Source organism: Mandrillus leucophaeus, unplaced genomic scaffold (genome assembly GCF_000951045.1).
Source record: "Mandrillus leucophaeus isolate KB7577 unplaced genomic scaffold, Mleu.le_1.0 Scaffold13, whole genome shotgun sequence".
In the NCBI taxonomy this organism is placed as follows: domain Eukaryota; kingdom Metazoa; phylum Chordata; class Mammalia; order Primates; family Cercopithecidae; genus Mandrillus; species Mandrillus leucophaeus.
In genome coordinates this window covers 6,621,378-6,636,177 of record NW_012101254.1, presented here as the reverse complement: position 1 = coordinate 6,636,177, position 14,800 = coordinate 6,621,378, and the positions used below count along the sequence as shown (strand labels likewise).

Genomic DNA, 14,800 nt, shown 5'->3' with positions numbered 1-14,800 from the left:
AAAGAAAAAGAAAAAAGAAATGTAGGCACTTCAGGAAAACAAATTCCCTCTCCTGGCTAATATAATCAACGTGAAACGTCTTTCTTTGAAGGCTGGCCTGAAGAGGTTTCTGCAGCCCCATTCCCCATCTAGGGAGAAGTTATGATACGGATGCTGAAGCACGCTACAGGGTGCACTGCTGGCTGCTCAAATTATTTAACAATGTAGAAGAAGGTCTTTGAAGAAAATCAATACAAAGCCTATCTAGCAGGTTATAAATAAATTCTTTTGAGCACTACACCCACTTTATGCAAAGCACTTGTATCAGTGTGAGATTAGAGGATTAGGAGTTTCTGTATAACAGAACTCTAGTCAAGAAGAATCCTTCCTAAGGCCCAAGAGTTATCAGATAACTACACTCTGCAAAATAAACTGAAGATGAAAGCGCCCAACCATATCAGTATTCATTCTAACAATGATCATTTTCAGAAGAATTAAAGAATTGGCATCAGAAACTATCAGGTGTGAAGAGACTTATCTTGTTTGCAGTAAGGGAGTACTGAAATCTTTTCAAGGTCAAATGGCTTTGGAGCTTTTATTTACAACATTTTAAAAGTACTATGTAAACTCAGTAAGACTATATAATGGCATTAAATACACTTAATTTTTAAAATCTAACCACAGCATGGCCCATCTCAACACGTTTATTTATACATTTTAATTTCTAAAATACCCAGAGCAGTTGTGACTGACTGAGGGCATGTCTAAGGTTTAACTAATCAAATAGCACTTTTCTGTTTCTCAGGCTTTTTCTTCTATTCTGTTCCATTTCACTAACTAACCTTTAGAGTTGTAATGTTAGAGTCAAATACGTGAGCTGACATTAGATTTTCAAGGAAAGGATTTTGAAATCTAAACAAACCCAAAGGGATAAGTTACTTTTTGGGGGAGAAACAAAGCAAGAATTCCCATTTGCAGCTTTTGTAACTTTATTTCTCTGGAAGAAGTAAACATAAATTGGTACACATTTCCAAAATGGATGTACTGGTTTGTTTAATACGGTCCTGCATGAGCTGGCCTGCCTGACTTCATTCCAGCATTGTTCTCTGCATTCTAGCCACAATGCCAACTTTCAGGTCATGCAACCTCTAGCCTCAGGGCCTTTACATATGCTGAAATACCCCACTGGGCATACACTTCATTCTCTTTACCTGGTTAATGCTTGGACACTCTGTTGTTTCGGCTTCAGCTCATTCCTCTTTCCATCTTACTCTTCGCATCTAGGTTTAATTCCTTATCTCCCAAATTATAACCTCCAGTAGTTAAATCTTAGTAGTTAGGAGACAGGATAGTATCCCTGTCCCAGTTTGGTCACTTAGCACACCATGTGATCCTGGGTAGTTTTTTTTTTTTTTAATCTCTCTGAGGCTTAGTTTCCTCAACAAGCATATTTTGAATAATAAATAGCTAATACATGCAAAGCACTTAGAATGACTGGCACAAAGTAAATATTCAATAAATACTAGCTATTAGTATTATTCTTTCAGGATGAATTTACTGTGACCTTTCTCTGTCTTTGTGAGAAAGGATCTTTATTTCCCCTTTTGACAGTTCATCTAGTTCCTTTTGGTATATTATTCAACTGTCTTTTTTATAAGGAAAATTCTTAAAGTTTTTTCACAAACACTGGTAATGTTGGATGTAATCAGCTGTTTTATTTATTTATTTTTGAGGCAGGGTCTTGCTGTATTGCCCAGCCAGGAGTGTATTGACGCGATCGTAGCTCACTGCAACCTTGAACTTCTGGGCTTAAGCAATCCTCCCACGTCAGCCTCCTAGGTAGCTGTGACTACAGGCACATGCCACCACACCTGGCTTTTTTTTTTTTTTTTACTTTTCACCTTTCAGTAGAGATGAGGTCTCACTATGTTGCTGAGGCTGAGCTTGAACTCTTGGGCTCAAGCAATCTTCCCACCTTGGCCTCCCAAAGTGTTGGGACTACAGGCGTGAACCACTGTACCTGGCTTTATTTTTAAAGGGATTTTTTTTTTCCTTTATAAAGAAATTGTAGTATTGTTTCTGGAGAGAAATCTAGTAGTGAATCCTTTGTAGATAATGTAACATCTTATGTGGTTGCTTTCTGAGGATTCTCTTTGTATTCTGTAGTTTCACTATGATACGTCTAGTTGTAGAATTGTTTTTATTTATCTATTTGGGGACTCATTGCAATATATTCATCTGAGAATGAATGTGTTGAATACATTTTGGAAACTTAAGCCATTAATTTTTCAAGTATTTTTTTAACCCTAATTCTATTTTCTTTTTTGGAATTCCAATTACATGACTGTTCGTTCTCTATCTCCCATGTCTGAAGACCTTGTTTCCAATTTTTCATCTTTCTGTGTTGTGTTTTGGAAAATTTTCTTAAATATATTTTCTCGTTCACAAATTCTCTATTCATGTGTCTAATCTGACATTTAACCCATCCACCAAGTCTTAAATTGCAGTAACTTTTGTTTTAAAAATCTGTAATTTCTATGTGGTTTGTTTTCAACTTTGTTCTTTTAAGATAGTATTTTGTCACTTTTTTTTGTTTTTGAGACGGAGTCTCACTCTGTCGCCCAGGCTGGAGTGCAGTGGCGCCATCTCAGCTCACTGCAAGTTCTGCCTCCCAGGTTCACACCATTCTCCTGCCTCAGCCTCCTGAGTAGCTAGACTACAGGCGCCTGCCAGGATGCCCAGCTAATTTTTTTATATTCAGTAGAGACGGAGTTTCACCGTGTTAACCAGGATGGTCTTGATCTCCTGACCTCATGATCTGCCCGCCTCGGCCTCCCAAAGTGCTGGGATTACAGGCGTGAGTTTGTCATGTTTTTAATTCCTTCTTTTAGGTCTTTAGAAATCTTAAATGTAGCTATTTTACAGCCAATAACTCTAATATCTAAAGCCATTGAGGGTCTCATTTTGCAAAGTCAGCATAGGGGCTCAAGTTTACTTGGACTCTTTCAGTGGGAGCACTGTTAGGTCTCAATTGAGAATTTAAGCAGAAATTTATACTTTGCTTCTACTAGGTGCCTTGGGGTTAGTTTTAATGTTAAAATTTCACCTTGGTGTTTCTCAAACTATAATGTAATGTAAATGCACCCAACATAAGTATAGGTAGGCCTAAGATTTTGAATTTCCAGGGGAGACGACTTCTTCCACTGCAACAGAAGACCTATAAGCTTTCTTTTTCTGTGTACTGGCAGCTAGCTATCTTTTTTTGTTTTTTGAGACAGAGTCTTGCTCTGGTGCCCAGGCTGGAGTACAGTGGTGCAAACTCAGCTCACTGCAACCTCTGCCTCCTGGGTTCAAGTGATTCTCCTGCCTCAGTTTCCCAAGAAGCTGGAATTACAGGCATGTGCCACAACTGGTTAATTTTCTTTGTATTTTTAGTAGAGACAGGGTTTCACCATGTTGGCCAGGCTGGTCTTGAACGCCTGATCTCAAGTGATCCACCCGCCTCAGCCTCTCAAAGTGCTGGGATTATAGGAGTGAGCCACTGTGCCTAGCCTAGTTATCTTTTATACAACATATTCACCAAGGGTATAATGCTTCAAGGGGCCTACCTTAATGTGAGAGCCTCATTTTCAACTCTTCATTTTGCACGTAACCAAGGTTTTGCCCCACAGAAGCTCCTGACAATTGACATCCAAGCACAGGGCAGGGGTGGCAGCAGCAGTGACAGCAACAGTAGCTCTTGGCCTGCTTTGGTTTTCAGTTCCTTTTCAATTTCCAGGAAACTGAATTCTATTCTACCTATTTTCAGATCCCAACTCAAGTAACACCTTCTCACAGAAGCTATCCCTTACTCTCCAGAACAGATCAGGCACCTGCTCTACACTTCCACAGCTCTCTGCATTTATCCTCCACTGCACATAATAATTTGTAGTTAGGTTTAGTAGTGTGATTATTTATTTAATGTTTCTCTCTGTCACTGCACTGTTAGTTCCATGAGGGCAGGAATCATTTGTCCACCATAGTATCCAATTTGGCACAGTACAGCAACAAAAGAAGTATTTGCTGAATGAATAAAATGAGTGTGTGTGGCTGGTTGGGGGTGGGTGAATATTAATGTGAACATAACTCCTCAAAGAAAGTAAATAACTGAAAAAGGAGAAGGAAAAGAGAAAACAGTGTATTATGAATATTTCAAAATTGCAGGAAACACACTGCAAATCCCTGGGGAGCCACTTCCTATTTCAATCAAATCCTTACATATTCAACATTCTTGGTTCCTTTTTGTTTTAATTGAGATATAATACTTAGATGGTAAGTATTCCACTGATGGGCGCAGTGGCTCACACCTGTAACCCCAGCACTTTGGGAGGCTGAGGTGGGCGGGTGACGAGGTCAGGAGATCGAGACCATCCTGGCTAACACAGTGAAACCTCGTCTCTACTAAAAATACAAAAATTAGCCGGGCGTGGTGGCCAGTGCCTGTAGTCCCAGCTACTCGGGAGGCTGAGGCAGGAGAATGGCGTGAACCCAGGAGATGGAGCTTGCAGTGAGCTGAGACTGCGCCACTGCATTCCAGCCTGGGTGACAGAGCGAGATTCTCTTTCAAGAAAAAAAAAAAAAAGTTTTTCATTTAATCCATTGTGACAAATGTATACTCCTGCAACCCACATCTCCATTGAAATGTGAAATATTTCTATCAATCCAGAAAGTTTCTTCATCTTCCTTCAATATTTCCATTTCCAGAAACAACCCCTTATCTGATTACGATTAGGAGTTGATGATTAACTTACAGTAATGGATAAGTTAGTTTTGCCTATTCTAGAATCTCACATAAATAGAAAAAAACAGTATGTACTTTTTTTGTCTGGCTTCTTTTATTACTCACAATATTTTTGATATTCACCCATGTCGTTGCATATATCAATGTTATTCCTTTTTGTGTTGAGAAAATTCTATTGTATGAATATAACACATTTTGTTTATCTATTCTGTTGATAACTACGCTGGCTATTCCAGCTATTATGAATTGAACTGCTATGAACATTCTTGTACAAAGCTTTTTGTGAAAATGTTTTCATTTCTCTTGGATAAATATGTAAGAGTAGAATTGCAAAAAAAAAAAAAAAAAAGTAGAATTGCTGGGTCATAGTATAAATGCTTGCGTCTTTAAGAAACTGCCAAATAGTTTTCCAAAGTAGCTGTATCATTTTATAGGCCTGCCAACAACAGGGTGAGATTTCTGGTTGCTCTACATCCTCTCCAACATTTGGTATCATCCAACTTTTTCACTGTAGCCATTCTGGTGGGTATATCGTGGTATCATTGGCATTTTCCTGATGATTAATGATATCAAGCGCATTTTCATGTGCTTATTGGCCATTGGTATATATTCTTTGTGGAATATCTGTTCAAGTCTTTTGCTTGTTTTAAAAAAAAGGGTTGTCTTTTGATTGCTGAGGTGCAGGAATTCTTTATATATTCTGTCCTCTGTCAGACATGTTTTGCAAATATTTTCTTTCAGATAGTGGTTTGTGTGTTTCTTAATAGTATCTTCTAATGAGCAAAAGATTTTATATTTGGTAAGGTCTAATTTATCAATTTTTAAAATGGTTTGTGATCCCTACAAACTCTAATAAATTTTTATTCTTCTTCATAAGACAATGAAGAATTATTGTCCTATACTTCTAGTAGCTTTATGGTTTTAGCTTTTAAGTTTATGATACACTTCAAATTGATTTCTTTGCATGCTGTGAGGTGGGGGTTAAGATTCTTTTCTTCCCTATGTAGATATCGTTGTTCCAACAGCATTTGTTAAAAATAGAAAGAGTTTCCTTTTCTGACAGATTTGCTTCTTACCTTTGCTCAAAGTCATCTGACCTTACACATGAGTCTCTTTTATGGATACTCTATTCTATTCCTTTATTTGTTCATCCTTTTGACAATATCTTACTTTCTTGATTACTATAGCTTTATAGTAAGTCTTAATGTCAAGTAGGATTAAGTCTGCCAACTTTGTCATTCTTTTTCAAGACTGTTATGGTTATTCTAGGTCCTTTGGTTCTCCAAATATATCTTAAAAACAGTTTGCTAATTTCTATAAAAAAGCCTGCTGAGATGTGAATTGGTATTAAATCTACAGATCAATTTAGGAAAAGCTGCCATCCTAACAATATTAATCTTTTAATCCATAAATATGGCATACCTCTTCATTTATTTAGGTTTTCTTTAATTTCTTTTAGTAACGTTTTACAGTTTTCAGTCTTGAACATCTTTCATTAAATTTATCCATAAGTACTTGGTATTTTTAATGCTACAGTAAATAGTATTTTTCTTTTTGTGAGACAGGGTCTTGCTCTGTTGCCCAGGCTGGAGTGCAGTGGAACAATCATGGCTCACTGCAGCCTTGACCTCCAGGCTCAACTGATCTTCCCACCTCAGCCTTCCTAGCATCTGGGACTACAGGTGCGTGCCACCACGTCCAGCTAATTTTTGTGTGTGTGTATATATATATATATATTTATAGAGACAGGGTTTCGCTATGCTGCCAAAGGGTGGTCTCAAACTCCTGAGCTCAAGTGCTCTGCCCACCTCAGCCTCCCAAGGTGCTGGGATATACACTTTGTATCTTGTAGCAATACTATAAAATTTACTTACCTGTTCTACTAGTGTTTTTTTAGACTTCTTAGGACTTCATATGCATAATCATGTCATCAAATAAAGACTGCTTTATTTCTGTCTTTCCAATATTTATACCCCTTTCTTCTTGTCATGTTGCATTAATTAGGTCCTCCAGTATAATGTAGAATAGAGGTGGTAAAAATGGATATCTCTGAATTGTTCCCAATATTAGGGGGAAATATTTCAAAATTTAAACTGTAAATGTGATCTTAACTGCAGGTTTTTGTAGCTGTTCTTTATCAGGGTGAGGAAGTTTCCTTCTATTCTTAGCATGTGGAAAAGTTTTATCATAAATAAGTGCTGTATTTTTTCAAATGCTTTTTCTACATCTATTGAATGATCTTATAATTTTTATCTTTTAACTGTTAATGTGGTGAATTACATTGATTTTTATATATTAAATACATTTGCATTTCTAGGATAAATCTCACTTTATCATGGAGTATCATCCTTTTTATATATTGCTAGATTCAATTTGCTAATATTTTGTTAAGGATTTTTGTATCTAGTTCATGAGAGAATTTGGCCAGCAATTTTCTTTGCCTGTAATGCCTCTGTATTGTTTTTTTATCAGGTTATAGTGGCCTCATAAAATGACTTGTAAAGTGTTCCTTCTTGCTGTATTTTCTGAAAGAGTTTGCATTAAATTGACATTATTTCTTCCTTAAGTATCTGAGCTTGGGGTTTTCTTTTTTCTTTTTTTTTTTTTTTTTTGAGACCGAGTCTCGCTCTATCCCAGTACAGTAGCTCCATCTCGGCTCACTGCAACCTCCACCTCCTGGGTTCAAGTGATTCTCATGCCTCAGCCACCCGAGTAGCTGGGATTATAGGAGCCTGCTACCACGCCCAGCTAATTTTTGTATTTTTAGTAGAGACGGGGTTTCACCATGTTGGCCAGGCTGGTCTTGAACTCCTGACCTCGTGATCCACCCGCCACGACCTCCCAAAGTGCTGGGATTACAGGCGTGAGCCACTGCGCCTGGCCAAGCTTGGGGTTTTCTTTGTGGGAAGTTAATTATGAATTCAACTTCTTTAACTGACATAGGAATATTTGATTTTTTTATTTGTTCCTGTGTCAGTTTTATTAATTTGCGTCTTTCAAGGAATTTATCTATTTTATCTAGGTTGTTAATCTTACTGGGAAAAAGTTGTTCATCATATTCCCTTATCATTCTTTTAATGTCTGTGGGATCTACAGCAATGTCTCTTTTTCCATTCCTGACATTAGTAATTAGTGTTTTATCCTGTTTACTTGATGAGTATTGTTGCATTTATTAATTTTATTGATATCTTAAAAGAATGAAATTCTGGCTCTTTGATTTTCTCTTCTTGATTTTTTTTTTTTTTTTTTTTTTTTTTGAGATGGAGTCTCGCTCTGTCACCCAGGCTGGAGAGCAGTGGTGTGATCTCGGCTCACTGCAAGCTCCGCCTACGCGCCATTCCTGCCTCAGCCTCCCAAGTAGCTGTGACTACAGGCGCCTGCCACCACGCCCAACTAATTTTTTTTGTATTTTTTTTAGTAGAGATGGTGCTTCACTGTGTTACCCAGGATGGTCTCGATCTCCTGACCTCATGATCCGCCCTCCTCGGCCTCCCAAAGTGCTGGGATTACAGGCGTGGGTTTATTTTTCAAATAAAGAGAACATTTAGATAAAATTAAGGGCCCCTTCAATCTCCTCCCTAAACACTCCCCTTCCTTTTGTCCCTGAGGTACCTGTTCTCCTAAATTTCATGTCTACTATTCCCTTTCCATTTGTATATTAAAGTAATGCTAATTTCTGCTACTTTCCTGGGATCCTCCATTAACTTACCACGTTTCCTGCTTCTGCAGCCAGCCGGGCAGCATATCGAGCTATAAGACGGTGTTCCTCATCCAGTCGGCTAGGACTGTCCAGAACACTGCCAAGGAAATAAAAATGCAACAGGTGTCTATTAAACATCCCTTATTCTTGTTCCATTCTTAGAACAGATGGAAGAAAAGCTCATAAAAGAATGGTAATAAAAGAACTAGAGGTCTGGGTCATAGATACTAATGGCCTTCTGAGAAAAAAGGGGATTTAGAGAAACGAGGAGGCCACATTTGTCATTCCTCATTGGCAGCACATCTCCGCTGCTCCCCCACCATCAAAGGGGCACTTAATTTTGAATACAAGGGCTAAGAAAACACAGGGCACCCACAAAGTCTGAGACAGGGATTTCTAACCAAATGTTTAAAACTGATGACTTTTTAGACCTTGATCTCAAATTCAAAAAGACCAAGAGCATTATGAAAAATAGAGGGCTGAGAAAAAATAAACTTAACACTGGCTAAGCAAAAGTTTGGCCTTGTCAGGGCAGGCCAAACACACTGTAAAGCTGGAAAGATTCCATGACATCAAATATTCCCCTTTTCGTGCCCCTTTCTCTTCCTTTACTATGCTCATTCTACATCTATAGCCCCATCTTGGAGTTAATTAGTTTAATGCATTACTCTTTAACAACAGTACCAACACTCTAAAAAATCTAAGGACCCATTCAGACAGGTTATCAGATAATGTGGTATCTGGATGAGGGAAGGGTTCTTGAGTAATAGGCTGGCTCTGCATATGGGATGCTGATATGGAACTTTGGATTCTGAAATACATGACTTCTTTAATTTAGTATATCAAACGCTATTTATCCTTATCAAGACAGTCCCAGATTAATAGGGACTGTGGCTATATAATTCTCTCTTTAGGACTGGCAGATGCTTTAAGACAACAGTGATGATGTTGACTAAATGACTGGAGGTGGCTGTTGTGGCTTACCTCCACTTTGGCCCTATGTTCTCGGGTTTCCAAAAACCCCTGATCAGAATTTAGCAGTATGACAAGTCATATAGAAAAATTTAAAGACATGACTTCAATACTCATCGAAGTTTGTTATAATTACTGAGGGGAATCTGGGAAGGGTGCGGCTAAATCAATAAAGATCTGTCTGAAATTTTCATGTGTAGAATCAACTATATTTTTTCTAATTTTTGCTTTTTTAAAAATCTTTCTATCTCTTTGGCTAAGTCTTTAAGCTTAACTTAGTCTTTCTTCTAGGATTTTTTTAAAGTGCTTTGAGTCTTCTGCCTATGACATTTGTCAACACTTTATAATTTTAAGCATGCAAATATCCATCTCCAGGATAATCATCCTCTGAAAAATGATCTTGTAATAAGAACAGACTACTATCAGGCGGCTTTAATATCTTAGGGTCAAGGCCCCAAGGTGAGAGATAAACTGTAATATTTGTGCTTTAAAGGTATTTGTGTGAAATAAGAGAACTATCTTTTAAATTAAAAAAAAAAAAACAATAAAAATGGATGCTTAAGAATACAAGTGGATCATATTATGGAGGGATTGGAAGCCTAAGAAGTGGGGCCTAAAGTTGCTGACCTCTGTTATCTGGCAAGGGATACAATAGATTCTTCTGTGCAAAAGAGCTCTTTTTTCTCAATCACATTCTATCTCCTTAGGAAGGCTGATCTTATTTGTCATTTATACATGAGTGTGGATGACAGACTGCTTTAATTGGCTATGTTTTCTAGCCAGAAACTAGAAGCTTGTGTTGATGAGAGGTTTTAAGGTCAATGAAAATTATTTGAGGGCAATTAGAAAGGATCCTTATTCTTCTGTTCGAATTGACTTTCATTTTCAGAATTAGTTAGCCAGGAAAGTTCTGACTTCTCGGAAGAAGTATGAAGCTCAGTTTCTTAGATTACTAATCAAGAAATCAGGCAGTACTCACTCACTCGTCATGTTCTCCCAAGGCTACCAGCCACCAATTTTTGCTCAGGGAGCCGAGGTGAGACTTGAGGGCCTTAGCTAAACCTACCATAAATCTGATTGGGCTAAATTACTAGGTAACAGTCTCTGTCAAACATTCTGCTGCTATTTTTACCATGGAAACTTTTGCTCACTCTGGACAATTGCCTTTACTGATAATAAAGAATTTGTCTTGCCTAAGGTGAAACAACTCTATTCCTAGAGACCAAGAAGTTGGGACAGTGTGCGAAGAAATCACCTGTTGGATGAGAAGACACTTTGTGATGCAGCGCACACAATTATCAGGCCCCTCCTTCCCTTTTAGAGGGTAAGCCTATTAAACATACTTAGAAGGTTAGAAAACCCTACTTCTCCAAGCTTTAGAGATACATAAATACCCCAGAAAAATGATGCTATTTAGTCATATCAGGAAAACTGTGGAAAACGGTATAAAGTATAATATTAAAAACAGTCTTTTTCATATGTATATTTCCCGACTGACTATTAATTTATTCTTCTATTATTATGGGGAGTAGCAGCAAGGTCAGATGACCCTCCCAAGGAGCCAAGGCATGCTGTAAGCAAAACTAAGATCAAAATTTAAAGCTTCAGCCTCTGTTATGTGTATAGCTTATAAATTATGGTTTTCTCTCTAAGAATAAGAATCTCAAAGCATGGCTTTCCAAGTTGTTTGGCCTTGTGACTCTTCTTTGCTGTTACATAGGGGAAGGATGGCTTTAGATTGTTTAAACTTTACCTGTCCTCCTACTTGAAGAATGGTGGTGGGTGTGGGCATGGAGTGGGCAGGAGACTTTGGTCCTACCTGAACATAATACCATTTTTTTCGGTACTAAATCTTTTTAAAAAAGGATGAACTTTGCTATAGTTAGCAGTTATCAAACGTTTTTCCATCCCGAACCACTGAAGAATCAGACACATTCTCTTATTAACAATGAGTCACTACTGTAGTAGTTTTCAGCGTAAGGGGAATGTGGAGCTATTATAATACGTGTAAGTATTACAATAGAGAGGGTCTATATAATTTGGAAAAAGACCCTCAGGTGACAGTGATCCAATACCATTGTTGGGAATCACTGGTTTAAATAATCAACAATGACAGATTCCTGCTAACAGATAAAGGGTGGTAAAGATGTAATAGGGTGACAGTATCAAAGTCCCCAGATAAGACAAAGCAGGATATCTGTGGGCTGATCAACTCTAAACTTTGAATGTTAATACAAAGATTTCATTATTCAGGTAAGAATGAACAGGAAGAGGCTGCATCACATACCCCTGTGAATACTGCATCTTTGGAAATGTCGACCTCTCATAGGTTTGTATCTTTTTTGAGTGTAAGTTGAAGGAAGTGAACCCCACTTTAAAGGAGAATGTCTGACTCCATGTTTAGGTAAGCGCCCAGGCTTGGCAACCCTCCCTCTCTTGTAGAAGCGAATGCTTAGCAACTATTTTAACTCTGCCAAACACAGCTCGTAGTTTCTCAAGAAAAACCCTACATGCAGTTATTTTTCCAGCTGACAACCCCAGGTGGCAAAGCTCTCCCTCCCTCTGATCACCCCTGGTCGCCCACTGCTGCTGCACCACCACTGACCGTGCACAGTGCTGCAGACGGGCCACATAGGAGGCTATCAGCGCATGCTCATCGGCCAAGTGACAGGGTATATCCTGGCTATACTGTAACCTAGGAACAATGGAGGCAAAGACAGCAAGCGTGACACAAACACACACAGAGGGAGAAATGAACATGGATTAAAATGAGCAAACTTCAAAGAAAAATTTAAAAAATAATAAATCATGATAAGGAAAACAATAAAAAACCCATAATGCATAATGGAATATGGTGTTAGATCCTCAGGAATCCATCTCTCAAATCCTCGAAACAAAAGCAGTCCTTCAGGGGTGGCTCTGGCACTGACATGACAGCCCTTGGGAAGGACTTGTTGAGTGGGCAGAGGAGCCGCGTGTACCACTTTTGTCCAGGTGCTGCGCTCTGTGATGAAGAACTTTTTAGAGGATGCCCTCTGGCAAGACAACTGAGGCACAGCCAGTCTACTAAATATTACTATGTGACCCCCTAGTGTTATGCTTTTATAAGCTTTTGTGTGCATCTAAGAATTTTCAGTGTTACTTCATGTTGCCAATTAAAACATTTTTATTTCTATAAGGATACTGCCTTTAGCATCAGTTTGTTTCTCCCATAAAACTGGTACCCATCCCAAACTCAACAGAACTGCACCTAATTGTAAGGCAACGCTATATATTCTGAGTGAGGCTCTCTCTTACAGATATGTGAAAGGTCCTTAAGCACATGGTCTTCTAAATTTTTAGTACAGAAATATTAAAACTTGCATAAAATAGAGTAACGTAATGACTACCCCTCAGGTACCCACAGCAAAACTTGAATGAATATCAACATTCTGTCAACGTTACCTAATCGAATTTTCATTCCTCCCACTTTTTGTGCAGGGATGTGTGGCTAAAAGCAAACCCCAGGCAATTACTTCATCTGGGAATACTTGAACCTGTACATCTATCAGACAGTCAAAACACTTCACACAACCTAACACCATTATCACACCTAAAAACATAGACAAAAATATTTTAGTATCCCAGTCCATCTGCCAATTTCCTCAAATCTTAAAAAATGTCCATTTACATTAAAGTCAAGATCCAAAGTCCCCACTTTGCATTTGGCTGGTAGGTTTCTTTTATGTTTGTATTTGAATGATACATTTCTGGGTTTTTTTTTTTTTTTGAGACGGAGTCTCACTCTGTCTCCCAGGCTGGAGTGTGATGGCACGATATTGGCTCACTGCAACCTCCGCCTCCTGGGTTCAGGTGATTCTCCTACCTCAGCCTCCCAAGTAGCTGGGATGACAGGCGCGTACCACCAGTTACTTTTCGTATTTTTAGTAGAGAAGGGGTTTTGCCATGTTGGCCAGGCTGGTCTTGGACTCCTGACCTCAAGTGATCTCCCTGCTTCAGCTTCTCAAAGTGCTGGGATTACAGATGTGAGTCACTGCGCCCGGCCCTAGTCATCTTTCTAAGGCTCAAACTGTCCTACCTTTGGCCAGTGGAAGCTCCTGTTGTAGGCTCTTGTGTTCTTTTGATATATCCATTAGACCTTATTAGCTTTCCTGCTTTCTAGCACGATAAAATGCTCTAGGTTTTATTATTTTTTTCTTTTTTTTTTGAGACGGAGTATCACTCTGTCACCCAGGCTGGAGTACAGTGGTGCAATCTCAGCTCACTGCAACCTCCGCCTCCCGAGTTCAAGTGATTCTCCTGCCTCAGTCTCCCGTGTAGCTGGGATTACAGGCACGTGCCACCACGCCCGGCTAATTTTTGTATTTTTAGTAGAGAAGGGGTTTCACCATGTTGGCCAGGCTGGTCTCGAACTCCTGACCTTAGGCGATCCACCTACCTCGGTCTCCCAGTGTGCTGAGAATACAGGTGTGAGGCACTGCGCCCAGCCCTCTACTTTTGTTTGTTATGTATCTTGTCCCAGACTTGGAATGAACCATCCTTCTAAGGATCCCTTGTTCCGTTTACTGGCAAAAAGTATTTAGGGACCACAGTCAGGACGCTAGGGTGCCCACGGTTCTAGGCTCAACGATTCTAGGCCTTCTCAGTGGAAAAAGGTAGAAAATCTGTATATTTCAGAATGAAGAAAAATAAGTCCTCTCAGTGCTTTCAAGGTACCATTCTGTTTTCTTCTGTGTTACATTGCTTTTAACCCTTTTCCCATTTGTCCCGAGAATACTCACCGGCAGCGCTTGCAGATACAGCATTTACCCTGAGATAACTTTGCCATGAAATATCTTGCTTTTATTATTATTATCTCATCACTCTAGTATACTGACTTTGGAAAGAAAAGACATCATTCTATTTATAGCATTCTGTTCTTAGTAGTGGAATTTCCATTTACAAAATACAGTAATTCTCGATTGCTGAAAATGCCAAAGCGTAGAAAGCATAGCATTCCTGTGCATGATGTTTATTATTATTACTATTATTATTATTATTTTTGAGATGGAGTCTCACTCTGTTGCCAGGCTAGAGTGCAGTGGTGCAATCTCGGCTCACTGCAATCTCCGCCTTCTGGGTTCAAGCAATTCTCCTGCCTCAGCCTCCCAAGTAGCTGGGACTACAAGTGCGCGCCACCACACTCAGCTAATTTTTTGTACTTTTAGTAGAGATGGGGTTTCACCACGTTGCCCAGGATGGTCTCGATCTCTTGACCTCATGATCCACCCACTTCAGCCTCCCAGAGTGCTGGGATTACAGGTATGAGCCACTGTGACCGGCTGATGTTAATTATTAACATCATTCTCAAATGGTTGGCTGAAGATTCA

General features: G+C 39.0%; 1 protein-coding gene across 8 annotated transcripts in view; it reads right to left on the bottom strand.

Moving 5' to 3' along the window:
• The window catches only part of DTNB (dystrobrevin, beta), a 304,675-nt gene that overhangs the window by 74,449 nt on the left and 215,426 nt on the right, over window positions 1-14,800 (bottom strand). For 6 of the 8 annotated variants that reach the window (XM_011972686.1, XM_011972688.1, XM_011972690.1 and 3 more), the window contains exons 10-11: window positions 12,037-12,126; window positions 8,469-8,556 (exon numbers count right to left, since the gene is read on the bottom strand). In XM_011972686.1, coding sequence (XP_011828076.1) covers window positions 8,469-8,556; window positions 12,037-12,126 — 178 coding nt within the window. The remainder of the gene's footprint in view (window positions 1-8,468; window positions 8,557-12,036; window positions 12,127-14,800) is intronic. The other 2 variants (XM_011972691.1, XM_011972692.1) reach the window with 1 other exon arrangement.